At 39.8% G+C, this 27,826-nt stretch overlaps 2 protein-coding genes across 4 annotated transcripts in view; one reads left to right on the top strand and one right to left on the bottom strand.

Annotated features, from left to right (window-relative positions):
- LOC128629542 (magnetosome-associated protein MamJ) overlaps window positions 1-24,371 on the bottom strand; it is a 62,128-nt gene extending 37,757 nt beyond the window's left edge. The window contains exons 1-5 of one of the 3 annotated variants that reach the window (XR_008393889.1): window positions 23,497-24,335; window positions 22,954-23,001; window positions 22,685-22,867; window positions 2,812-2,926; window positions 2,507-2,716 (exon numbers count right to left, since the gene is read on the bottom strand). Coding sequence is in view for 1 of the 3 variants with exons in the window: in XM_053678026.1 (XP_053534001.1) it covers window positions 22,685-22,867; window positions 22,954-23,001; window positions 23,497-23,566 (301 nt within the window). In the remaining 2 variants the exon portion in view is untranslated. Of the gene's footprint in view, window positions 1-2,506; window positions 2,717-2,811; window positions 2,927-22,684; window positions 22,868-22,953; window positions 23,002-23,496 lie in introns of those variants that run through there. The other 2 variants (XM_053678024.1, XM_053678026.1) reach the window with 2 other exon arrangements.
- Window positions 1-27,826, top strand: part of rasgrf1 (Ras protein specific guanine nucleotide releasing factor 1) — a 444,677-nt gene that overhangs the window by 292,375 nt on the left and 124,476 nt on the right. Inside the window, exon 11 of the mRNA XM_017465599.3 lies at window positions 6,353-6,416. Coding sequence (XP_017321088.3) covers window positions 6,353-6,416 — 64 coding nt within the window. The remainder of the gene's footprint in view (window positions 1-6,352; window positions 6,417-27,826) is intronic.

Here is a 27,826-nt window from a genome sequence, read left to right as displayed (position 1 = left end):
GTACTAGTTCATGCATTCGTCACCTCTAGATTAGATTATTGTAATGCCATACTGTCTGGATGTTCCAGTAGGAATATAAATAAGCTCCAATTAGTCCAGAATGCAGCTGCTAGAGTCCTAACTAGAACTAGAAGATACGACCATATCACACCGGTATTATCAATACTGCATTGGCTCCCAGTAAAATCTCGCATTAATTATAAAATACTCTTATTAACCTATAAAGCACTAAATGGTCTCGCGCCACAATATCTAAGCGACCTTTTGGTTTTATATGATCCGCCACGCCTACTTAGATCAAAAGATGCAGGCTATCTGACGGTACCTCGAATAGTGAAGGCTACAGCAGGGGGAAGAGCTTTCTCTTATAGGGCCCCACAGTTATGGAACAGTCTTCCTATTAGTGTTCGGGACTCAGACACAGTCTCAGTGTTTAAGTCTAAGCTTAAAACGTATTTGTTTACTCAAGCCTACCCTGACTAGATTCTGTTCTACTTTCTCCCTCTCTCCTTTCGCCGAGCCCCACACGAATTTATGGAGATACTAGAGATCCAGATCCTTTCTGCCTCTGGATGGAGCTCAAATCTTCTTTAATTCCAGACTGCTGGGACTACGGCTGCTCTTAACGCCATACAGACTTCATATAAATCCATAATGAACTTTTTCACAATATCTGTTGTTACCCAGATGAGGATGGGTTCCCTTCTGAGTCGGGTTCCTCTCAAGGTTTCTTCCTCTTAAAACATCTTAGGGAGTTTTTCCTTGCCACCGTCGCCACTCAGTGGCTTACTCAGTTGGGATAAATTCACACCTTTAATATCTGTATACCGTGTTGATATTTCTGTAAAGCTGCTTTGAGACAATGTCTATTGTAAAAAGCGCTATACAAATAAAATTGAATTGAATTGAATTGAAGTTGTAATTCCAAATTGTCGCTTTTATGCACTAGGGATCTGGCATTGGAGAGAAACAGGCTCGGTAAAGGTGGCTTGTGTGGTTGTTTTCTTAGCCTTAACATAACACCGGACCTGCATCCCCGCTTTTGCTTCCTCTCCCTCCTCCGTCTGCGTCGCCTTCTGGACCCGACAACAATCCACGGAGAGCCCGGCAATCTCGCTATGTCATCTGGGATGTTGTGCGTGTGATGAAAGACTCTCGAAATAGGTATTCGGTGTTGGTCCCCAATATCCATAAGGTTCTGACTTGTATAGCGAATGTTCATAGAACCGATAATGCACAAACAAGTAATAAAGAAATAATACAAAAACAACAAAAAAAGAGGGCCTAAACATACCCAAAAACTCACGAAACTTGGCAGAACCGGTGAAAATTTTATATTTTCATAGGGCATGGGCGTGGTCGAGGAGCTCCATAGTGCCCCCAAACGCAGTCAATGGTCGGGATGAAGTTGCTCTGATGTGCACGAGATTTACCAGAGTCATTGCTCTCATCAAGTGCGACAAAGTTCACATGGATGTACCTGACTCCTCCCGACAGGAAGTCGGCCATGTTGGATGAAATGTTGGATTTTCAAAGTTTCCTGTAGTGTTTTGAGAGACTTAGCATGGCTGAAAATCCATGAAAATTTGCATATGCATTTGTCTTATGACATTAATTGATGTGATGTTGCATTTTGTCATAGTTGTGCCTCATAGGCTTCATAGTGCCCACTAGGTTTTAAATGCACATTTGACACCTTTCGAATGCCCAGAAACTCAGGATATTTGGCAAACTTTTAAAAGTGTAGCAAAATGGTACATTTATTTGGTCATTTAACTTGGCTTAATGGCTGAATAGCAACACCTACAAAATTTCACCAATGTGCCCTCGCGCTACGTTTCACCTACACATACAAAATTCGGTAAACATGTGTAAGTTAAAAAAGTACAAAAAGGTCTCTTGAACCCATGCCCTAAACTGGCAGCCATTTTGATTTTTCTCTTTAATTTTTGCTCCGTTTTTAGACATTTCCAGGCCTCATACTTTATCAAACTACTCCTATAGATTTCCTCAGATCAGCATCATGTTTGGTCAGTCTCATCTAAAGGCACTGATGATGCTAAATTGTGAAGCTTTTGTGTTTTCACTGCACAGCGTTGGCATGGCGGGCTCACAAATTTTTATGTTTTGCCATGAAAAAGGAAGTTGTTATAATTCAAACATACAATGTCCACTCTGCTCCAAAATTTGTTTGATAAAAGTCATATATGTGCTAAAAAGTGCTAACAAAAATGGAATGGCACTCCCCTGGCAGGGCAGCCCCAACGTGCATGCAGGTTCGAGGGCCCATTCATTGCTGTTTGCAGCTTTAATCTAGACTTAGAACTTAAGTCCAAATGTACTGCTCAAGATTGTTCACATTTCCACTTTTAGGATCAAGTCATAATGGCATGGGTTCAAGTCTTAATTTTTTTAGGGGTTACCTAGGAAAGTATAATGTGCATACAGAATTTTTCAGGTTTGAGTCTTCTCTTATTTTGGTATGAAGAACACAGGGATGAGGGGCTCCAAGATTAAACAGGATTTATTAAAGGACATGAGGCTGTGTGAGAAAAGTGAATTGAAACAGGGTGGTCGAGGTCAGGATTCAAACTTGGGTCCATAGCTTGAAGTTCGAATATCAGCCAATGCGCCACAGGGTGCAGAGCTGGTGGCCGCAAGGGAGGCAAGATGTGGCTGGGCATAGCAGAAAGTGAGCTGAGAGTGAGCAGTGGACCTTGAACATGAAAAACACACAGTGAGCACAGGATAACATGAGGGAAAATGCTAAACAATATCACAAAGTAAACATGAGTAGAGGCAGAATAGTACCAGACTGGTGGCTGAAGTGGCTGAAGAACTGGGATTTATATACACTATTGATTGCTGAGCTGATGAGTAGCACGCAAGTCCAATGAGTCAATCTGCAACCCTGAGAAGTGGACCACTATTCCCACACACACACACACACACACACACACACACACACACACACACACACAGAAACAAGAGGGAGAGAAAACACTGGAAACACAGGGAAATACATGGGCTCCTGGATGGATAATGACATTATCCCCTCTCAACGGGAGCTTCCAGGTGACCTGCTAGGCTTGTCAGTGTGGGCCTGGTGGAATTCTTGGATGAGAGGGGGTCCAGGATAAAGGATTGATGTAGCCAGGTCTGCTCTTCTGGTCTGTAGCCCTCCCAGTACACCAGATATTGCAGGCCCCACCCCCTACAGCGCATATCCAGCAGTATCCTGACATTCTAGGCTAGGTGATTGTCTATGACCCAGGTGGATGGAGGGGGCTCAGACCGAGGGCTCAGGGGGCTGACATGAACAGGTTTGAGCTGGGAGACATGAAATTTAGGGTGGATGTGCAGGGACCTGGGGAGCTTGAGGTACCAATAAATAGCCTACACCTTTTGATCCAAGTAGGCATGGTGGATCATAGAAGACCAAAAGTTTACTTAGGTACTGTGGCGCAAGACCGTTTAGTGCTTTGTAGGTCATTAGTAGTATTTTATGATCAATGCAAAATTTTACTGGGAGCCAGTGCAGTGTGGATAAGATCGGGGTGATGTGTCACTACTTTCTAGTTCTAGTAAGAACTCTTGCAACTGCATTCTGGACTAACTGGAGTTTGTTCATGCACCTACTAGAACATCCAGACAGTAAGGCATTGCAATAATCTAGCCTAGAGAAACAGAAACAGAAAGGGCATCCAGAGCAACTGTGTAATCAGAGAGCTTACTTCTAGCTACATGTGGTCCTAGTAAAAGTACTTCTGTGTTGTAAGAATTAAGTAAAAGGAAGTTAATAAGCATCCAATGTCTGTCATATGGTTTTGCTGAAACATACAACTGTGTATCATCAGCATAACAGTGGAAGCTAATTCCATGTTTACGAATAATTTGACCTAGAGGTAGCATATATAAAGTAAAAAGCAGTGGGCCTAAAACAGAACCTTGTGGAACACCAAATTTAACCTCAGTATCAGTGGAGAATTACCATTTACATCTACGAACTGATAGCAATCGGTCAAATAAGACCTGAGCCAGGAGAGGGCTGTTCCTTTAATGCCAACAACATTTTCTAGTCTATCAAGGAGAATAGTATGATCTATAATATCAAAAGCTGCACTAAGGTCAAGTAACACAAGCAAGGAGACACAACCCTTATCAGAGGCCAATAGTGGGTCATTTACTACTTTAACCAGTGCTGTCTCTGTACTATAATGAGGCCTAAATCCTGACTGATACATTTCATGAATGATATTCTTATGTAGGTATGAGCATAGCTGCTGTGCTACAACCTTTTCAAGGATCTTGGCGATAAAGGGGAGATTTGATATTGGCCTATAGCTGGACAATTCACAGGGGTCTATGTCAGGTTTTTTAATCAGGGGCTTGATAACTGCTAGTTTAAATGATTTAGGTACATAGCTAAAGGTAATAATTGATCCTAGTAAAAGTACTTATGTCTTGTCAGAATTAAGTAAAAGGAAGTTAATAAGCATCCAATGTCTAATGTTCCTTACACATTCCTCAACTTTATGCTTTTTTTTTTTTTACAAATGAACAGTGTCATAAACAGAGCTGTGGTGTTGTTTGTCCCTGTGCTAAAGAAGTCACTCAGTAAGTGACTTCTGTGATAAAAGATATAAGTGATTACAGCTCAGATCAGAGTATATATGTACTCTGATCTGATTATAACATCCGTATAACCAAAATTTTTGTGTGCCATGACACAAAGATGGCCATCGTAGTTAAACCAAGTAAAATAAAAAAAGAAAGAAAACTGGTGGTTTTGCAATGCCAATAAATAGAGGTAATCACTCAAAAAACAAACAAACAAACAAAAAGATTAAAAATGGTCGAGCAACTTGCATTGGACCGCATGAGATGAAATGACCCCATACTCACTGGTCATGTAGCATCATGCACTGGCAGCATACCTTCACTGATAAATAGCTAAATACAAATATAAATACAAATAGATGGATAAATAGCTTCATACAAAAAGCATAATAAAATAAAATATCTTATACATTACATAGCCAAAACTATGTGGACATCTGACCATCACACCCATATGTGGGGCTTCCCCAAACTGTTGCCAGTAAGTTGTAAGCACAGATTTGTTTAGAATGTATTTGTATGCTGCAGCATTAAGATTTACCTTCACTGGAATTACAGGGCCCAAACCAGTTTCACATGCACAAAGCAAGGTCCATGAAGAGATGGTTTGCCAAGGCAGATGTTGAAGAACTCAAGTGGCCTGAGCCCTGAACACCTTTGTGATAAATGCTCTTGTGAATGAAGGAGCAGAGATCCCCACAGCCACATTCTAAAATCTAGTGAAAAGCTTTCCCAGAAAAGTGGAGGCTGTTTAATATTTGTTTAATATTTAGCTATAGTCTGGCAAATGTAAAAGCTTAAAAGTATTTTTTCTATAATGTTTTTCTAGAATATTATTGTAAAAGTTATGTATATCTTATTTATGCCTCTATGTAATCTGAAAAGTTACAAATAACTAAATGCAGATTAAGATTAAAATGCAGGTTTTACCAATTAAAATAGCACTGAGTTTGTAACTTAAATTTCTTAAAAAAAAAAAAAAAAAAAAAAAAAGGACCAATAATCCTTGTTAATTCAATGCAATATGTTTGTTATGCCAAGGGAAAATGCTGTTAACTGTTTGTCAACTGGTTGGGAAATTCAGGCAAAGTAATATTTTTGGTAATGGCTGCTTAGTGTTATCTGAATTGATATTTGATACACTGTATGGCCAAAGGTTTGTGTACACCTGACCATCACACTCATATGTGGGCTTCCCCAAACTGTTGCTTCAAAGTTGGAAGCACACAATTGTGTTCTGTGCATTAAGGTTTCCGTTCACTAGAACTAAGATTCCTAGCCCCAAGATGTTTGAGCATGATAATGTCCCTTTGCAGAAAGCGAGGTCCATGATGACATGGTTTCCCAAGTTGGAGTGGAAGAACTCAAGTAGCGTGCACAAAGCCTTTACCTCAACCCCACTAAACACCTTTGAGATGAACTGTGCCCCAGGTCCCAACATCAGTGCCTGACCTCACTAATGCCTTTGTGGCTGAATGTGAAAATCCCCACAAACATGCTCCAAAGTCTAGTGGAAAGTCTTCCAAGAAGAGTGATGGTTAGAATAACAGCAAACTGGGGACTAAATCTGGAATTGGATGTTCAAAAATCACATGTGTGGGATGCTTAGGTGTCCACAAACTTTTGGCCATATAATGTATCAAATAATTACTAAGCAGTCATTACCAAGAAGATTCTTTGCCTGAATTTCCCAGGGTAGCAGCTGATTCATCTCTGTATCTGTGGCCAACAGAATGGAGTAATTTCGCTTATTGACTGCACATTATTCGAGGACCCAGAAAGCACGGATGATGAGCGTAAGTATTAGAGCTTTGAGTTTCATCTACCCTTACAGGAAATATGACATCTGTTACCCAACAATGGACTGAAAGCCATTATTATACTGAGTGAAGCACCAGGGAATTTAAAGCTGTCTTGGCAAAAAAAAAAGTCATAATTCTCCATTTCTAGTACATCTGCCCAAGGGAGTGACTGGGCTAATCCACAATGTACCTATTTTGTGCACACTCAAGAACACTGAGGGACATGAAAGGGCATGCGTATTGGCTTAAGTGACAGATGCCTAACTAATGGTACAGGCTGCTTAAATTTGCCCATACATTAATGCAGCAAACAGACTAAATATAAAAGATATAACCTGCGGGTTGGCAAACGTGTGATACTCTGGCAAGTGTAAATTGTATTGATGATACTGTGACACAACTGCTTTTAAGCATTAATGAGATACTACAGTCAGTACTCCAAGCTGGCTGGAGCCACTGGGTACACTGGGGTGTGGTAAACATTGTGGGGGCCTGAACTGGGTCTTCAGTGGTCCTGAAACACCACAGCAGGATATCGCATATATATTAAATGCGTCATACATAGGGTACACTTGCCTATTACAGCACTAGGATAAGCATATAACACGATATTCACATAATAAAGACAAAGATGAACTTACAGTCATTTATGCACATTCACTTTGTCGGAAATAGCTGAAAAATGTAGCGGAATTAACTAGGAATTAACTCCATGACTCGTCCTACCAGCCATAGAGCTCAGGGCAATTACGGGTCAACTATCATCACTACCGCATTCTTGGACAAGTCCTGAGTTTCTCGCTGCCATCTTTGGTGGGACTGAAGGTCAGATAGGTAATGTAGGGTGTAATGGGACCAGAATTGATCAACAATGGTCTAAGCATGATGCCATCATCTTTGGTCAGTGGCTCCGGAGTGTAGATCATTTGAGGAAGAGACGCGTCTTGCTACACCATCAAGACCATGTTACGGGTGACTGGATTGGAGTCTGCTACATCAGACAAGAAGTACTCTGGAGGCTTGCTATGCAGAATTACCTCCACTTCTACCAACACAGTATGTAAGACGATCTCAGGAATTATCTGACTTCTCACAACAACTTGCAGAGTGGCTTTGATCTTACATTCCCAATCACCACCAAAGTGTGGTGCAGCAGGGGGTTCATTCTGAATACAGTCTGGTAGTCAGCCAGCTGCTCTCATAACTGAGGCTCCATTTCCTGGAAAGCCTCTCATAACTCTGTCTTAGCACCATGGAAATTGATTCCCTAGTCCTAGAATATTTCAGAGGGGGTTCCTTGCCAGGCAATGAAATGTATAAAGGCAAGCAGAAAGGCATCTGTGTCGATGCTGTTGAGGACCTCAAGGTGTGTATAATGGGTGGTCAAACATTTGAAATAATGCCTCATCGCTTTTCTGAACGATGGCCAACTTTCACTGTGAAGGGCCTGAAACAGTTGACTCCCGTCAAGTAGAATCGTGGGTGGAATAGTCGTAGTAGGGTAGAGCTAACATAAGTAGTATTATCAGCTTGGCTCTCCACTTCTGGCATTGTACACATTCCCTCTGGTGTTGCTTCTTATTATTTATTGAGGAAAATAATCTAAAATTGCATATCTGTGAGTAGCAAATGTTTGGGTGTGAATGACCACCCTGTTTTATTTAAAGAACAGGTACCTATCAGAGTCTGATCTTCATAACACATGTCTATGGAAGTGTAATATGGCACCAAAAAGGAGATTTCTGATCACATCATAAAGAGTTGTTGAGGCTCACCAGGCTGGAAAAGTTTACAAGACCATCTCTAAAGAGTTTGGGATTCCACCAATCCACAGTCAGACAGATTGTGTACAAATGGAGAAAATTCAAGGTTGACCAACAAAGATCACTCATAAAGCAAATTTTGGACCAAAATTTCATAAGGTCACAAAGAAACCCAGGGCAACCTCTAAGGACCTAAAGGCCTCTCTCACCTTGGCTAATGTCAATGTTCATGAGTCCACCATCAGGAGAACACTGAGCAACAAGTGTGTGCATGGCAGGGCTGCAAGGAGAAACCACTGCTCTCCAAAAAACCTGACTGCAGTTTGCTAAAGCTTTTGGAAAAGCCAGAAGGGTATTGGAAAAATATTTTGTTTATGGATGAGATGAAAATATAACTTTTTAGATTGAATGAGAAGTATTATATTTGGAGAAAGGAAAACACTGCATTCCAGCATAAGGACCTTATCCCATTTGTGAAACATGGTGGTGGTAGTATCATGGTTTGGGCCGGTTTTGCTGTATCTGGGTCAGTATCACTTGCCATTATTGATGGACCAATGAATTCTGTATACCAGTGAATTCTAAAGGAAAATGTCAAGACTGTTCATGAACTGAATCTCAAGAGAAAGTGGGTCATGCAGCACACATGTTTTTCTACCAAAGAATGGTTAAAGAAGAATAAAGTTAATGTTTTGGAATGGCCAAGTCAAAGTCCTGACCTTAATCCAATAGGAATATTGTGGAAGGACATGAAGCAAGCAGTTCATTGAGGAAACCCACCACTGAGTTGAAGCTGTTCTGTACTGAGGGGTGAGCTAAAATTACCCCAAGCTGATGTGCAGATCTGATCACCAGTTATTGGAAACATTGAGTTACACACCAGATACCGAAAGCAAAGGTTTACATACTTTTGCCACTCACAGAAATGTAATATTGGTTAATATTCCTGAATAAGTAAATGACCAGGTATAAGATTTTTGTCTCATTTGTTTAATTGGGTTCTCTTTATCTACTTTTATGACTTGTGTGAAAATCTGATGTTCCCAAACCATGATACTACCACAACCATGTTTCACAAATGGGATAAGGTTCTTATGCTGGAATGCAGTGTTTTCCTTTCTCCAAATATAATACTTCTCATTTAAACCAAAAAGTTCTATTTTCATTTCATCCATCCACAAAATATTTTTACAGGTCATATTTATGCAGGTCATACTTATGCAGAAATGTAGAACATTCTAAAGGGCTCACAAACTTTCAAACACCACTGTATCTGACCCTTGGTGGAGGAGATGCTCGTTGACATCTGCAGTGAGGAGCTTAGAAACTACTTGGGGAGGGTTTAGCACTACTGGTTGGATCTCTGTCTGACTCGCACTTTCAAACTTCCAGAGCTGTCCTCCCACTCAGATAAGGCCTAATGTCTGATCAATCTCTGGCAGAAGCAAGACCAGACGGCTGGAGGGGGACACAACTTCCAGAGCTGTCCTCCCACTCAAATAAGGCCTAATGTCTGATCAATCTCTGGCAGAAGCAAGACCAGACGGCTGGGGGGGGACACTAATTTCCCTACCTGCAAGGACTTGAACTTGTCTGGAAAGGACTCCATTTGGGACTGACTCAGTACGAGTGCCTCCACACCTCGGTAGTCAGGCTGACTGTGTCTTGAATGGCCGTCCCATGAAGAGACTTGTAAGTAGCATTCACTAATGCTTTCCAGGATTTATACTGAGATATATCAGGAACGTGTGAACCCTTGTAATCAATAGTCAGACAACAGAAGACTGGTTTCCTTGTCTCTGCTATGTTGCCTGGCACTGCCACTGTGGGAGTAGCTGGATGCTGGTCTGGTGGACACAGAAGAAAAGGAGGACCTTGACTCCATCTACTGGACCATGCCAGTTCGATGAGTGTCTTTCCCCTGGTAATGTCATCAGCAAGGTTACTGGCAGAATCCACGTATCTCAAGAATGTGGCTCAGTTAATTCTTGGATCTCCACAACTCTTGGATCAACAAAGACCTTGTACCTGCATGACTCTAAGTATATCCAGGTCAGAACTGTAGTGGAATCTGACCAGAATGTGGTAGTCTCTATTCTGATAGTCAACTCTTGTAGGAGAAGCTTACCAACCTGAGCACCCGAAAAAAGCTGTGCAGAGTTCCAATTGTGGCTTCGTTAATTGACGCATAGGGGCAACTCAGGATCGGGCCATGACGAATGAGGTATGGATCTTGCCATGCTGCCTGATGACCACATAGGCCACTGATCTGTAGACCATCTCAGACATGTCACAGAATACATGAAAACTGAATTTTGATGTCTTTTCCTGGAAATCGAAGGGTATGTAACATCGAAGTAACTCAACCTTGGTGAGATCAGGCAGTTCACTCTCCACAGAACTTTCCACTTCTCGAGGAGGTCAGCTGGAAGATCTGAACTTCTAGGGTTCTATGGTAGAACTAGAAGTTAACTGGCTGTTCCTCAAGCTGTGCAACATTGTAATGAATGGTACGAAGGGCCATGGTTTCTTTCCTTCCCTTTATTCCTAGCTGCCGAACTGCTGCTGGAAGGATAATGCTCCGTTGGGCGCCATTGTCCAGTATAGCATAGGTCAGTACAGACTTTCTGCTGTACCTCAGTAATAGTGGGGTGACATTCAGGAAGACAGGTCCTGTAGGACTGGTTTGTGTCAGATATATGCGGCTATGCGGTGTTGTGACTTGCATGATGCTGGAACCCTGCTGGGCGATGCAATGCAGAACTCTGAGGTGTATGTCGCCACATTCTTCACAGGGCTTCTTGAGTGTGCACTCATCACACTTGGGGCTAGTGCATCTGCATTTCCAGCATCTATAGCTATCCCTTATTCACTGCTCTGGATCCATCTGCTCTGGTATGCACTACTGATCACACTGCACTGTGACCAGAAGTGCTCCTGGCTGCAGCAAAAGAGGCACAAAAGTTTAGTCCTCTTAACCATTCGTGGAGCTATTGGAGCCTCTGCAGTAGTAGTCTGCACATCTTTAGAGACTGTGGGCTGATCACCACCACTGTAGACAGCTGTGGGCTGGGTTTGAGGCTTGGTTACAGGTTCATACTCTTTATGCAGAGTTGGGGCTTTCTCCACCTGGTACATTTGGACCATCTTGGAGACAGGAGCTTCAGCTTTGACCTTTAACCACCCAGCAAGGTCATGTAGATTATATGAATTGAGGCAGTCAGTATGCAGTTTGCAACTCAATTGAACATGTTCTATAAAACTCTATGACTCTGTAATATTTGGCCAGTTAACTGAGGAGCTGATCACTATGACCTTTCTGTGTGAGTTCTCTCCCTGAATTGGGCTTGAGAGTTTGCCTCTTCAACCTTGGACAGGAACTTGACTTCAAGCTGGAGCCCAGCAGGTGAGACCACCTCGAGCTGGAGCTCTGAGGTCATCACCACGTTGACCTCCGGCTGGAGCTTGGCAGGTGAGACAACCTCATGGATCTCAGGTTTGAATTCTGGTGCCAAGGTCGCTACGTTGACTCTGGCTTGAGCTCAGCAGGTGAGACCACCTCGTAGGTTTCGATCTGGAACTCTGAGGTCGCCACATTGACCTCCGGCTGGAGCTCGGCAGGTGAGACCACCTAATGGGTCTCAGGTTCGAGCTCTGGACATGAGGTCGCCATGTTGGAGCTCAGCAGGTGAGACCACCTCATAGGTCTCAAGCTAGAGCTCTGAGGTCACCTCGTTGACCTCTGGCTGAAGCTCGGCAGTTGAGACTACTTTGTGAGTCTCATGTTGCAGCTCTGAGTAGGAGGTCACCTAGTTAGCCTGCTCATAATATGTATTAAACGGCACATCAGGTTCATCTCTGAGGCATGGCTCCCCCACAAGATCCTCAAAGACTGCCCAGGATTCTATATGGCTGAACATCCTCACGACTAGTCCCACAAACTGATTGACATTCTCCAGTCCCCTGGATCCCATGGCTGCTAAACGCTGTGCCCACTACCGTGCTGGGCCACATAACCAGGACAACAGGAACTCTAGCCATTGCTTATCGTCAGGCTAGAAAAGTATATCTGGCAGTCCCCCCAAAAAAATTCAGGATCATCTGACAAACCATCAAATAGCTCCGGGAGCTCGGTTCCTCTCCACTGCGGAAACTGGATCAAATCCACAGCTGGGACGGTTTGCTTGGTTTTCCTTGTGTGACGTCTTCTCCGTCTTCCTGCTGCATCCATGTTAAGGCACAGTATTCTGTAACATTCCGGGACCTAATGGAGTTGAGTACAGATGCAAATGCAGATAAAGACGTTTATTTAGGCAGGCAGACAAATCCAAAACATAATACAGAGAGGTGGTCAGAACATCATCAAAACAAGCGCATGTGTCCACATGAAACAAAGTCACAGTCATAAAAAAATGAAAAGCATGCGTTCGCTGAGTGTTCGCACACCTCTCTCGTGTATACGCATGCCTCGGCTTTCCGAGCATACCGCAAACTGCAGTGCTGTCTCAATGGGAAATCATGACAAAAAGTCACTGTTCATGACTCCACTATTATAACGACACTGAGAAAAAGATGGCATCCATGGCAAACCACTGCTAACCCAGAAGAATATTAAGCCTCATCTGAATTTTGCCAAAACACACTTTGATAATCATCAAACCTTTTGGGAGAATGTTCTGTGGACTGAGGAGTCAAAAGGGGAACTGTTTGGAATACAGGTGTCCCGTTACATCTGAATTAAACCAAACACAGAATTCCACAAAAAGAGCATCATACCTACAGTCAAGCATGGTGGTAGCAGTGTTATGGTGTGTGTAGGTTTTGCTACTTTAGTGCCTGGGCAATCTGCAATAATTGAGGGAATCATGAATTCTGCTCTCTACCAGAGAGAGATAGTTTGTATATTTCATATCACTAATTGGTTTTGACAGGTCTAGGTCAAAGGTCATCATCAATAATAATGATCTTGGTCATCACCAACCGTCATTTTCTTGGCATCATCTTCAATCCTAATCATGTTGAGAGTTGTTTATCAAAGATAATGTTATATACATTCTGCACTTATGGTCTGAACTTATCTTCATCTTCAATCCTAATTATGTTGAGAGTTGTTTATGAAAGATAATGTTACCTACATTCTGCACTTATGGTCTGCACTTAGATCAAGCAATCATATTATGTTGAGAGAATCACGCCAAAGATAATATTGCATATGGTCTACACTTATGTCATTATCTTAACAGTTGTCGTTAAAGGTTATTAGCAATAACCATTGTCATCATCTTAACAGTTGTAGGTCATCACCAACCGTCATTTTCTTAACAGGTGAAGGTTAAAAATGGATAATGGTTTATATAATAAAGGTTTGTTGTGATCTGTTGCATTCCCACACACACATATATACACACACACATACACATGCATGCACGGACACACACACACACTCACAGAGAAGATACCCCCTGACCAATAATAATAAATTAAAATGCTACATCCAGTAGGTGGTGGTATATACACACCATAAGTTTATAGAAGAAGAAGAGGAAGAAAAAGAAGAAAAAGAACATACCCACCCTCTTGATTTTAAAGTACTCTGTACTTACAACACAATGTGTATGAGCTTTCAACATGACTAGCCCTAATGCACCGAAAAAAGTTCACTCTTTTTTGGGAAGATTAGAAAAAAATTTATAGCATGAAAAGATTCAATATTGGGTAATGTCAACCGGTTGTACAGCCGGATTTTTTTACAGACATTGTGCTTTTGAAGTTCTCGGTCCCGGGTCACATCCACTGGAGCCGTGCTACAGAGACCATAATTTTTGGCAAGGGTGACTGGAAAAAGTTCAGAAAATGGAATTTTCTGACTACATTGTTAGAATGGACTTCTTTTCCCTGGATGCGTACAGGTGTAAATGGAGCAGTACATCTCTGCAATGTAAATACCACATCAATGCAACAAATTTCTCCAAGAACCAGGTTTCACTGCACTGTCTTGCTGCATTAACCAGTGACGACACACCTGATAACAAAGAGAACTGTGAAGTGAGGTACAGTATGAACAAACCAGCTGGCACGATCTACAACGCTACTTCCAACAAATCAATGAACTATTGCAAAAATTTGGAAGAAACAAAGAAACAGCGAAAATAAAAGGCTAGAATATCTCTTCTGAGATCATCAATATACTACTCTTGAGCAGAAACACCACCTTCCCCAAGACTCCTCCCACATGATATATGAAATGAGTCTGACTACATATCGAGTCAAAGCCTTCTGAGAACCAACAAACGATATGGCTCGTGAACTGAGTCCCATTTTTATAACTCTGATGCTACCCTGGATGATGATGTGACCAGTTTGGGTTTTGAAGACGGCAAAAACCTAGAAAAAAGAAATCTGACCTTTCTAACAATGAACGATGAAACCGACGGGTGTATAATCAACATTGTGCTAGTCATCATACGTGCGGTTATGGGAGAACTGTTGGACAGAATTATCCAACAAGATCTGAAGGACAACTGCCACAGGTGCACGATCAATCATCTGAGTCAACTCCAACACTCTTGTTTGTTCGATCCTGATGAGTAATATCTGCACCTAAACACCTACAGATTGCTGAGAAAACTATTTAAACCGTGGTTCAAATACATGTTGGCAAGAGGTCAGAAATTCTGTGGTATCAATCACACTCCATCCCTGGAAAAAATTCAAGGTATTGCTGAAGCCATCGTGTGTGAATGGCGAGACAAGCCTCACACCAAAACCGTGCTGAACGAGGTCAAAGAGAAAACCAAAGACATTTTCAACGACCAGATGTACGAAGACATTGTGGACTACTGGACCTTTCACTCATCTCTGGAACCCGCTGACCAGCCACATACATGTGGCTTCAAAACATGCCACGTCTATTCTGATTGCGAGAAAAGCCTGAAGCGAAACAAAACAAAATGCTGAAGATGTTCGTAAATAACTTGTGTCCTTTACACACTTTTGTGTATCAAGCTTTATCGTACATGTTTTGCTCAAACGTTTGAATGTAAAACTAATCATGTGTCTAAACCTGTGTGTGATTTAAAATTATTTAGAAAGGAAAATGTTACTTTGATTGAATACGTAAGACCATGTTCAGGTGTACTGAGATAAAATGCTTAATTTACACTTGCGTTTGATCATTCGGGTCTGAAAAGACCCGAAATCAGACAAAAGTTTGCCTGGTGAAATGGATGGGGTGGCCCGATACATTTAATTCCTGGGTTCTGGTCGAAGACGTAGTTAACATAACAGAAGTATCATCATGAACAAAACTGAAATGATGGATAGGGGCTATGTTCATCTGCAGTCCTACTTGGATTATTATGTCCACCAGGCTGGAAATGGCCTTCCAGGATTTCAAGGCGCCCCCACCGTTTCAGCCTGTTTTTCAGTCTGGTAATGTGGTCTGTGAATTCCATTCTTTAATTTTAGCATCAGGAAAGCAGCTGAAAGATCAGGCTTTGGCAATAAACAGAGAAGTGTACCTAAACGGATATACTTTATTCACATTCAACCTAAATTCTGACGACGATTGTGGGCAAAATTTGTCATTACTAAAGTCGGGAAATATGCGATTGGAACGCAGATTTCGACAACCGTCAAAGCACAGTGAATCCAGTCGTGTACACCAGTTTCGACAGTATTCTAGAAATAAACAATCGTTGAAACATGCTCATCGATTAACAGTAAAGCATGGATACCAGAGAATTAACAAAGGTTATGAGAAGTTGTCCTGAAATAGATAAAATATTTCACGGCATGATGGCCTGTGACGAGCTACCTACGAGTACACTGAGAAATTTTCCTGCTTTGTTCATTGTAAACACACATCCGAGACACATGCTGGGTGAGCACTGGCTAGCTCAGAAAATGTTTAATGACGGAACCACCGGAGAATTTTTTGACTCATACGGAAACCCTCCAGACTAAGAACTCTTTCCTTGATCGATTAATTATTTTTTGACAAAGAACTTTTGCAAAATAAAATATAAACCTGTACAAGTTCAAAACTTTACTTCAGTTTGCTGCGGGCAACACTGTGTGTTTTTTCTGTGTCACAAAGCTAAAGGTTATTCGTTTAACCCTATTATGTCTGTGTAAAGCAAAGATTTAAATAGAAATATACATAAATTTAAATAATGCTGTTGTGTCTTTTGTTAAAAAATGTACCCTGGAGTAAATAAAAAGCATTCATTTACTTGTGTACAATCTGTTAACTCTCTAGATATGTTTCATTTGCATGTGAATATTAAATGACGATGCTTCACAAGAAAATTGTTGATGCAAAGTTATAGGGTAACAAAATATAACCTACGTTGTCCCTCGTCATTTCAAAAACCAAACCAATCAGAATGGTTAAAAACGGGAGATTTGAAAACTGGCTCAGAATCATAGTCTTTGCTTTTAGGTGGGGAAACAAGATGAGAGGTATCTTTAGATATTTTTATGATAGATATTTTATGTCCTATCACCTATTCCTGAAAAGGGTATATTTAGGTTGGCTAATGTCTGTAAGAACTCTTTCCAGCCTAAAGGCCTCCGATCTTCGGATACTCGATGAGGGGCCATGAGATTTTTAAGCAAATCCACCATTTGAGATCCTTTGATAGTGTTTCCTTTAAAAATAAGTTACCTGCCATTGATGGAGAGAGGTGGCTCGCAAGTGCCTCCTCCACCTTCGGCATCGCTAAATAGCCGTGCTGCTCACTCACCATGACGGCTGAGTAATCAGACGAAGTTCCCTTTGAAAGGGAACACTTTTCACACCCGTGATAAAAACATCCAAGAAACTCAAAAACCTTATGGTTTTCCCCATCTTCACAGTATCCATCTACATAATAGTTACCAAACCTGACTATACCTTTGTCCAACACGTGTCGAATGGGTAGGTTTTGCATCTTAGAAAAGTATTCGAGCCATTGTATGGAAGGTGTTGAGAAAGATTTTTGTCTGGTGATGTAATTATCAAGTGGCGAATAGCTGAAGTGCCTTTATGTAGAAATTTGGTTCTAAAGATTTTCATGCACACAGATGCGATTGTTATGCATTTAAAAGGATCGACCTTTGTACTTTTCAGAATTTCCTCTCTAAAAGCTAAACAGCCCTTTCTCAAAATGTCTGTGTCGTTCACACAGTATTTGGCCATCTCTTTCTTGAAATGAAAGACTTTGTCAGAGACCATTCTGTACCTGTTAAAGAATTCTTCTCTATCCTTAGGCATCATGCCATCTACACCGTAAAACTTAGGGTCAGGATATGGTACTACATAATCCTGATGTTCTACGTTGTTCCAGAAATGTGGAAAATAGCCTTTCTTGCTTTCCAAAAAACCATGGCTTTCGGGATGCTGCTCAACTTCATGGGTAAGAATGATAGACAATCAATGTAGGACTGGCGAAACGCAGTATTGATGAAACACAAAATTTTACTGCCTTGCACTATGATTTTGGCCGTGATTCCTTCATTCACTAAATGGTTTAACAAAAGTTATGAATTGAACCCTCTAGCATTATGTGCGATAAACATATGTTTAACTGATGCGATCAACCGGCTGACTGAAAGTTTAATTCCGTCACACCGGAATTGTGAGTCCAAATTACAACATATCAAACACACCGGTGACACCATGCGGCATATTTTCTGAATTAATTCAGTGTCTGTTAGAGTTACAAAATAACCTAAATGAACAAAGACAATCTATGCAGATAAATCCTTGTTTAATAGATGCGGTGAATCAACTCAATGAAAATATGGCATTATCTCCTGATCACAATATCGTCTCTACTCCAGAAATCGCTCAGGAACCTAGACCATTATCTTCTCATGATATGTTATATGAACTTAATCAAAGTCTTATGAGGATAAATGACAGTCTGTTCAACTTAATCCAAACCACTGCCAATATTCCACAAAATTCGGGAAGCACTGATGAGTACAACTGTCCAATGGAAAACATGCAATCGCCCGATATCCGAGAATCTCAGATGGAAAACATGCAATCGCCCGATATCCAAGAATCTCAAATGGAAAACATGCAATCGCCCAATATCCAAGATGAGCAAGATGGGTATGGGTTAGATCTTAATATACAAGATGAACAAGATGGTGATGGGTTAGATCCTAATATTAGAATAATTAAACGTGACAGATTCAACAACACTAAGATTAGGAGGAGAGTGATTTTTTTCTTCGATCGCTAATGTCGACAGCTTTGCAGATTTTTATAATGATGTTTTAGAGATTTTAAACAGTGTGATTGAAATGACTAACAATTTAATTTCTGCTGAGGATGTCATCACCGTTGAAATCAGAGGTGATACGATCAATGTTTAATCACGTGTTCAATTAGTCCAGTGGTTTTCAAAGTGGGGGCCGCCAGGGGGCGCCCGGGGGGCCTCAACAATTTGGTGTGAAAAATAAATTCTCACTCTCAGACAACCAAACACACACACACCTATTTCCAATAAAGTTTTATTGAGAAGAAAAACAAACCGACTGGAACACAGCAACAATCATTCACAGTTTTTTTTCTTTTTATACTAACAAAGGAAAACAAGATTAAAAAGTACAAACACCGAAAACAAACCCACCCCCCACCCCGGCTCATCATGGCTAACCAATAACCATCGCTAGTTATATAGATATTGTAAAACCCAACAACAGGCACAAAAATTTAAGTGGGAAGTGTCTGTAACTCCATAAAATATGCAATAAAGGGTTGCCATTTATATATATAAAAAAACTTCTCAGTACAACCCCTCATAGTATACCTTATTTTCTCGAGTTTAAAAAAAACAGCACGTCCTTTAGCCACTGGGAGATAGACGGATATTTAGCAGACTTCCAATGCAACAGTAGGGAACGTCTTGCTATAAGGGATGTGAAAGTGATAACATCCTTTTGTATTGAGCTCAATGGAACTGAGGCATCAGGAATCCCAAATACAGCAATCAAAGGGCAAGGTTTTAAATCTACCCTGAGAATAGTGGACATGACGGTAAAGAAACCAGACCCAAAACCATGGAGATCAGGGCAGGAGAAAAACATATGGCCAAGATGACAAGGAGAGCCATGACACTTGTCCTCTACGTCCGGCTATATTACAGAAAGTCTCGACTTGGACAGATGGACTCTGTGTAAAACTTTGAACTGGATAAGTCTAAGACAAGCACAAGAAGTGGTAGACTGTACCCTCCCTATAGCATGTTCCCAACACTCTTCACTTATCTAAGTACTCCTAACTCCGTTTCCCATGCATTCTTAATTTTGGTGCTCGCCTCACTACCTAGCGCCAGAATAAAATCATAAATCCTAGAAATTATTCCTCTTTGATGTGGATTGTTTGAAAACAAGCTTTCCCAAGCCTGTTCAGGAGGCGCAGAGGGGAAATTAGGAAACATCTAGAAACGAAATTCCGAATTTGAAAATAACGAAAGAGATGAGTCACAGGGAGGTCATAAGTAGATGAAAGATTGGCAAAGCCGACATCATCGGCATACAGATTTCTAACTTGTTTAATGCCCTTGTCATACCACACTGAAAATGTAGAGTCCAAAGACAATGGAGGAAATAGGTGGTTGTTGTCCAAAGGACCCAAAGAGGATGCACCTACAAATCCAAAGTGCCATCTAAATTGATACCAAGTCTGAAGTGTGTTGATGACAACTTGATTATCAGCACATAGGGAGAGCTCTGTAGGTAGAGAGGAACAAAGCAAAGCAGGCAAAGAGGATTCCCCACAAGAAGACAGTTCCAATCCTCACCAAGAAGATCCAGGAGATTCAACCCAGTGTCAAAGTCTATGGATGTGCGCAGCCCAGTAATAGAATTGAAAATTGGGTCATGCAAGTCCTCCACTAAGTCTACATTTCTGCAATAAAGATTTACGAACCCTTGGTGGCTTCCCACCCCAAACAAAAGTACCAACCATCCTATCCAATGAATCGAAGAATGATTTTGGCAGAAAAAGAGGAACTTGCTGGAACAAGAAAAGAAACTTCGGTAATATATTCATTTTGACGACACTGATCCTGCCAATTAGAGAAAGAACTCTGAATGTTGGATTTAACCTTTGAGATAAGGGGAGTGAAATTAGCTGATAAAAGATTAGATAAAGAACGTGTCACGTTGATACCTAGGTATTTAAACCCTGACTGACTAAATCAAAAACGTAGATCTGGGACTGTTGGAGAGAAAATACTGCAGTATTGATGGGAAAACAGTCGCTTTTGTCCAAATTTAATTTATAACCAGAGACAACACCGAAGGTCTCCAGAACACCCAAGACAGCAGGCATAGAGGCAATAGGATCAGTTACATACAATAACAAATCATCAGCATATAGCGACAATTTGTATTCTACACTGTATCGAACTATTCCTTTAAACAAGGGAGAAGATCTTAATACGATAGACAGAGTCTCGATAGCAACAGCAAAAAGCAGAGGTGATAAAGGACAGCCTTGTCCGAGAGCAAAATAATCCGAATAAATATTGTTTGTCTGAACCCTGGCTTTAGGGGATGAGTTAAGGAGGCTAATCCAAGATATAAACTTATCCCTGAATCCGAACTTCCTCAAGACTGCAAACAAATACTCCCGCTCAACCCTATCAAATGCTTTTTCAACATCTAAAGAAATCACAATATCAGGAAGCTCAGCCGAATGCTTTGAATAAATTATATTAAAGACTGTACGGGTATTGAAAAACAATTGACATCCCTTTATATTGGAGTGGAGTAAGAAATAATCTGCCCTCTGATATAGGATTTAAGTGTCTCCCATAACAATGAATAAGAGGTGGAGTCATTCTGATAGAAGAAAAGAAAGCCATCAATAGAAGTAGAAATTAACTCACAGAATTCACTGTCTGCCAAAAGAAGAGAATTAAATCTCCAAAGCAGTGGGCTACGTTTATAAGTAGAAAGATGAATATGTAATTGTAGAGGCGCGTGATCAGAAATTACAATAGATAGTCAGAAGAAACTACACAAGAATCAAGAGTGCGGTCTATAAAAAATAATCAGTCCTCGAATAGGAATGATGCACCTGGGAGGAGAAAGAAAACTTTTTAAGAGAGTGGTTACAGGATCTCCAGGGATCAACGAGACTGTTCTGACACATAAAATCGGAAAATGTTTTAGACATAGCAGATTGATTCAGAGTACGGGGATTAGACTGATCCAAGTTTGGGTCAAAAACACAGTTTAAATCTTCCCCCGAAAATCAACAGGTGAGTATGTAAGAAAGGGAGATTGCTCAACAATCTATTAGCAGATTCCATGTCATCAAAGTTTGGAGTGTACAAATTTACCCACAACACCTGTCTTTGCATTAGAGTACCTGCAACTATAATATATCTACCGTTCACATCAGCAATAACGTTAGTGGAGGAAAACTGTGACCTTTTGTCAATTAAAATAGCAACCCCTCTTGCCTTCGAATTAAAGTTCGAGTGGAAGACTTGACTCACCCAAGGGCAGTGTAATCTATGATGATCTTTAATACGTAGGTGAGTCTCCTGTAAAAATACTATATCGGAGTTTAAGCGTTTCAAATGTGTAAAAACCTTAGATCTCTTGACAGGATTACCCATACCTCTGACGTTCCAACTAATAAATCTTAAAGGCGTGCCTATCCCAGCTATGCTGGGATCCATATTACTACTAACCATTTAAATAAAAATGAAATGAAATTAAAAAAATGATTTACTTGTTTTTGTATGACAACCACTATTATGTGATTATATCTGCAATGTTTGTCGTGACCCCAATTGCCACAAACACTCTAAGAATGTAACTAAGTGTCAGAGATTATGTAAATCACAATACTGTTTCGACAGGCATAAAGCAAAGATTCAGTCGAGCGAAGGCGAATATTCTATGTGTGAAACGGGATTCTATGGCGATAAATGTAAATGTGTGATACAGGATAAACCTTCTAAACGTAAGGAACACGTCTGCGCCGATTCCAAATGCATACTCTGTGGCCAAAAACTTGACGATGATATCGAGCATAGATGTTTTATACAACCGGCTAAGAAAGAACGCGCCAATGAGAATTGTGTTTTATGATTTAGAGACTAGACAGGAAACAGGAACTCATGTAGCTAATTTATTATGCTGTATTGATTTTGAGGGAGAGGAGTGGGTGGCCGAAAGGGATGATTTCATCAGTGCCTTCTTTAAGAGGTTTCGATGTAATACATACAATAGTTATGGGTTCAGGGTTGTGTACGGATCATGATGTAACAGACCATTTCAAGAACTCTGGTTTCCATCATACCAGAAATCATAAGGTCATGGAGTATTTTCGGTTCTCATTTTTTTAGTCTCTGTATCCAGACTGCATTTCAGACATTTCTGCGCCATATCTATTATACAATTTTCTAACCAACTTTATGTTCACCGTGAGGCATCTATTAAAATTTTCAAGTATGTTGTACAGTAAAAGGATAAATTCTGTACCTTGATCAGATTCAAATGCATTATCAAGCTGTCCAAAGTTTTCCAATAAAGCAGTCTTTACTCGGAAGAATTCATGCCATGCTGTGCAGATCTCCTGTAATTCGAGGTCAAGTTGAATGTCGGCTTCCGAGTTGATTTCCTCTTGTTCTTCTATAGCACCACCATTTCCGAAATCAATCATATCTATAAGTCATAGAACATGTGAGAGTGTTTTATTTTTATTTTTTTTGTGCTGGGGGCAAAAGAAGGTAAAATATACATCAACTCACCTGAATTTTCACTATCATCACCACTGATAGTCACAATGTCCTCACCTTCTGAATATGACACAAACAAAAATATAAATGCGCATGAAAGACTTTACAGTATGAAACATTCATAATTTTATGTTATGACTTTCGAGTAGAGCTCGGACTCAAGCCCTTGAGTGGTTGTCTCAGGACACTCGTCATCAGAAATAATCACAAAGCTGTTGTCTAAAAACAGTAAAGCAAATAAAATATACTTTTAGTAACTTAACAATTCCCTTTTAGCTCACTACACAGATCTAAGAGACAAATTTTAATTACCCAGTAGACGAGCATTCGTTTGATACGTTATCCTAGACACTAGAATCAGATGAGCTCAGTTCGGTCTTGCTCTATAATATAAGTGTATTGAAGATTCAATTTTAGAAATAGTCTTATACCAGATTACATAATGACTGGATAAGATTAATGATTGCTGTACTCAGAAAGGTTAGGGTTATATCAATATCAATTGGATAATTACATAAAGCTTCTATTTTAATTGTTTAAAATACATTTTCTTACCTGCTGAGAAATCCATGGTGTCTGGAAGTTTTGAAGGGTAGAGTCTGGAAATTCTTTTGATGCTTTGCATAAAACTTTATTTATCACTGATTTTTTTTTTATAGGGCTAGTCGTTGGACTCAGCAACTTTATCATTAATTAATTAATTTATTTATTAGACCCGCCATACTCAGCGGTTTATCAGATTAATGAAGCTATAGTCATCGCATACGTTTATAACGGATGTTATGGGTGTCTCAAAGAGGAAAATAGATATAACTCACTCGAAGGACAAAACCACAAGTTAGCATTTCATCCGGTGAAAGGACCTAGAAAAGCACAAGATCTCCTTTTTCTGCATTGAAAAAAAAAAAATCTGGCTGTACAACCGTTTAACATTACCCAATATTGAATCTTTACATGCTCTAAAATTTTTTCTAATCTTCCCAAAAAAGAGTGAACTTTTTCGGTGCATTAGGGCAAGCCATATTGAAAGATTATACACGTTGTGTTGTAAGTACAGAGTATTTTAAAATCAAGAGGGTGGGTGTGGTCTTCTTCTTCTTCTTCTTCTATAAACTTATGGTGTATATACAGCCACCTACTGGATGTAGCATTTTAATTTCTTTTGTTCTGATTGGTCAGGGGGTATCTTCTCTGTGAGTGTGTGTGTGTGTGTGTGTGTGTGTGTGTGTGTGCGCGCGCGCATGTGCGTGTGTATGTGTGTATATATGTGTATGCGTGTGTGTATGGGAACACAACAGATTACAACAAACCTTTATTATATAAACCATTATCCATTCTTAACCTCCTGTTAAGAAAATGACGGTTGGTGATGACCTACATCTGTTAAGATAATGAGAGTTGCTAATAACCTTTAAAGACAACTGTTAAGATAATGACATAAGTGTAGACCATATGTAATATTATCTTTGCCGTGATTTTCTCAACATAATATGATTGCTTGATCTAAGTGCAGACCATAAGTGCAGAATGTATGTAACATTGTCTCTGATATACAACTCACAACATAAATAGGATTGAAGATGATGACCTTTAACCTGCCAAGAAAATGACGGTTGGTGATGACCGTTAATGACAACTGTTAAGAAAATGATGGTTGGTGATGACCTTTGACCTGCCAAGATCATTATTATTGATGATGACCTTTGACCTAGACCTGTCAAAACCAAATAACCAATTAGTGATATGAAATATACAAACTATCTCTCTCTCTTCTACCAGAAAATCATAAAGGAGAATGTCTGGTCTTCTGTCTGTATGTTGAAACTCATGCGCAACTGGATTATGCAGCAAGACAATGATCCAAAGCATAGGAGTAAGTCCTAGTGCTAGAATAAAGTGAAAGACTGATCTCCAGTTATTGGAAGCATTTGGTTGCAGTTATTGCTGAAAAAGGTGGCCCAAACAGATTTTAATTTTAAGGGGACAATTAGTTTTTCACATGGGTAATAGGTGTTGGATAACCTATAACCTTTTTTTGCTTTAATAACAAAACAACAACAACAACAAAAAAAAACAATAGAAACTGTTTACTCAGGTTGCGTTTGTTTTCTGTTTTATTTCATTTGAAGATCTAAAAACTATTTAGTATGAGACGTATACAAAAACAGAAGAAATCAGGATGGGGCAAATAATTTTTCACAGCACTGTGTGCATTTCCCTTCAGTAAAAATAAATATAATTGTGGCAGTGACCTCACTCTCCACCCCATGTTATCCAAATCAGCACCACTTGTTTGTGCTCGATTTGTACTGGTTTGTGCCATTAAAAGAAACCCTGTAATAGCTGGGGTGGCTCATCAGGAGAATTCTCTGTGAGCTGCTCATAAATTGGGCCTGCAGACTCACCCACTTTCTCTTCGTACTTCACACACACCAGAGGCATCGCTAGATCCTTTTTACTTGGGCATGAGCCCCAGTAAAATGTTGCTGTGCCCCAGTAAAATTTTCCTGATAAATCATTGTCTAATGAGGTAGATTACAGTAGATATGTCTGAAAATCATCTTTCCTATTTATTGAACATTATCATTTGCATAATTTGAACTATTTAAAACATGAATGCTGCCCCCTCACTTTGCTCCTCCCTTACACACCATGAGAAACCTTTATTTGCAGTTAGACCATGATTCGTAATAAGACATTGTAGTTGAGGAAAGGTAAATACCAGTCTAGTGCTTATCACTGTGTTCATGAGTATTATGTGCATTTGTATTTAGTTGAAGGAGGACATCCGTTTTTCCAGCTTTAATTTACTTGGCACAGATTTTAATGGATAACAGTAGCTTGTTATCTGATAAAAGAATGCTTGCTTATATCTTCTAATTTGGCTTTCTGTCACAAACTATGTGATTTAGTCATCATCAGTGAAAGCTTTTTGAAATGATTTGTTTATTCATGGGGCTAATTATTTAGTTTACTCACAACCACACTATCAAACACACCTGCTTGTCATTTTCCTGAATATTTTCAAGTAATCCTGAAGACTTTGGTTAGTGTTTTCAGGAGTGTTTAATTAGGGATGGAGCTAATCTCTGCAGGACAGTGCACTGGCCCTCAGGACCAGAATTGCCCTGGTTTAGAAGCTAATTTTATAGTTTCAGTGGCCCCTTCCAGTATATTGTCTGTTATTTGTGTAAACAAAACATAATGTATTGGTTTTTTGGGGCTTTCATGGACTAGAACTGGAGAGGGTGGATTTTAAATATAATGAAAATGTTTATGTATTTATTGTTGTATATACAGGTTATTTCAAAAATCACTTCTGTACATTTGTATGTCAAAAATAATTCATTCTCTTGTCTTTTTGAACGGAGTGTATCACGTTTTTGTTTAACGAGCACCCATATATATATATAGCCACTGTTTGCACTGCTTCTTTGTCTCACGTAAATGTCTTCTTGACCTGTGTCCCTGTACCATGCTTGGTTTGATAGTTTATATTTAGCCTTAGCCACAGCATTTTGCCGAGTTGTCTTCGTGTCTTTATTTTGTTGTTTGTTTGTTCATTAAATTGTTTGGAAATATGCAATTGCTTCCATAACCATCTTTGAAATGTGACAGTATATACCCATGTGTATTTATTTCAGGAATTTTAATAGAAATTAGGTATGTTTAAGTATCAAATAAAATATAAATTTGCACTGAAGAAGTTAACGTTGTTAGTAATTGCTTAAAAATGAACATGGTAAACCAGAGCTCCAAGGTATAAAAACATTACGTTTGTCATCAACCAAACTGCTGATGACAAACAGTTTTACAGTTTTAATACCTAAAAAAAAAGGTTACATCGGCAATTTTACCAAAGCCTTTTACATTTAAATGTAAAATTGAACTAATGGAATGATCTGCAGCACATACTAACATTAATGTTTGTTACTCAATATGATTAAGGAAAATAAATAAACACCACCAAAGTCACCAGAATTGAATGCTTCTGCGTTGAAGTCTCCATGCACTTCCCAGCTGTCACTTATATGGGATGCCGCATTAGTTTTATTAACAACAATTAATGACTGTGTCTACGTGGCATGACCAAACCTTTTAGGTTTTATGTGTGAGCTGCTATATTTTACTTCCCTCAACTGTGTAACTATAAACTAATGTGTGAAACCTTAGCCAGCTAGCTAGCTACCATCCAACATTGCTTAGCCTAGGTAACTAGCTAATAAACTAACTAGTGTGTTGTAGCTAACTAGCTTCCTAACGTTAGACAAAGAGAACGTTAGACAATAGATCAGAAATGATTAACTGGACAGGGTCACTTCAAGGGCAAATCAGATTTTAACTGGGGCTGGCCAGTGGCCCACTGGCCCCACCCCTGGATCTGCCACTGCTTGAAGGAAATGTCAGTTCTCTAATTTGACCTAAAAATGACAATTAGAAAACATTCCTTATAGGTTCTGTTTAGGTCGTCAAAAAAAAAAAAAAAAAAAAAAAAACATCCCTGCAACGTTCTGGGAAGGTTAGGTTTTGGTTACAAAATAAAACCTAAAAATAACCATTAGAGAATGTTCTGTATAGGTTCTCTTTAGGTTGTTACAAAAAAAAAAAAAAAAAAAAAACCCCAGTGCAACATTTTGGGAAGGTTAGTTTTTGATTACAAAAAGTTTTTGATTACAAAAAATAAAATAAAAAAATTACAAAAAAGAACCTACAGAGACCATACCTAGAATGTTAATATTTGGTCCCCCCCCAAAAAAAAAAATAACCAAACAGGAACCCTATGCTAACATTAGGGGAACGTTCTGTGTTTTCTGGGTAGTTACAGTGTTTGTTTTAATGGCACAAACTGAGCACAAATGAATGGTGACGATTTGGAGAGCTCTGA

The sequence above is a fragment of the Ictalurus punctatus genome, chromosome 4, assembly GCF_001660625.3.
Source record: "Ictalurus punctatus breed USDA103 chromosome 4, Coco_2.0, whole genome shotgun sequence".
Lineage (NCBI taxonomy): Eukaryota > Metazoa > Chordata > Actinopteri > Siluriformes > Ictaluridae > Ictalurus > Ictalurus punctatus.
The sequence above is the reverse complement of the archived record's forward strand: the minus strand, read 5'-3'. Positions and strand labels throughout refer to the sequence as shown.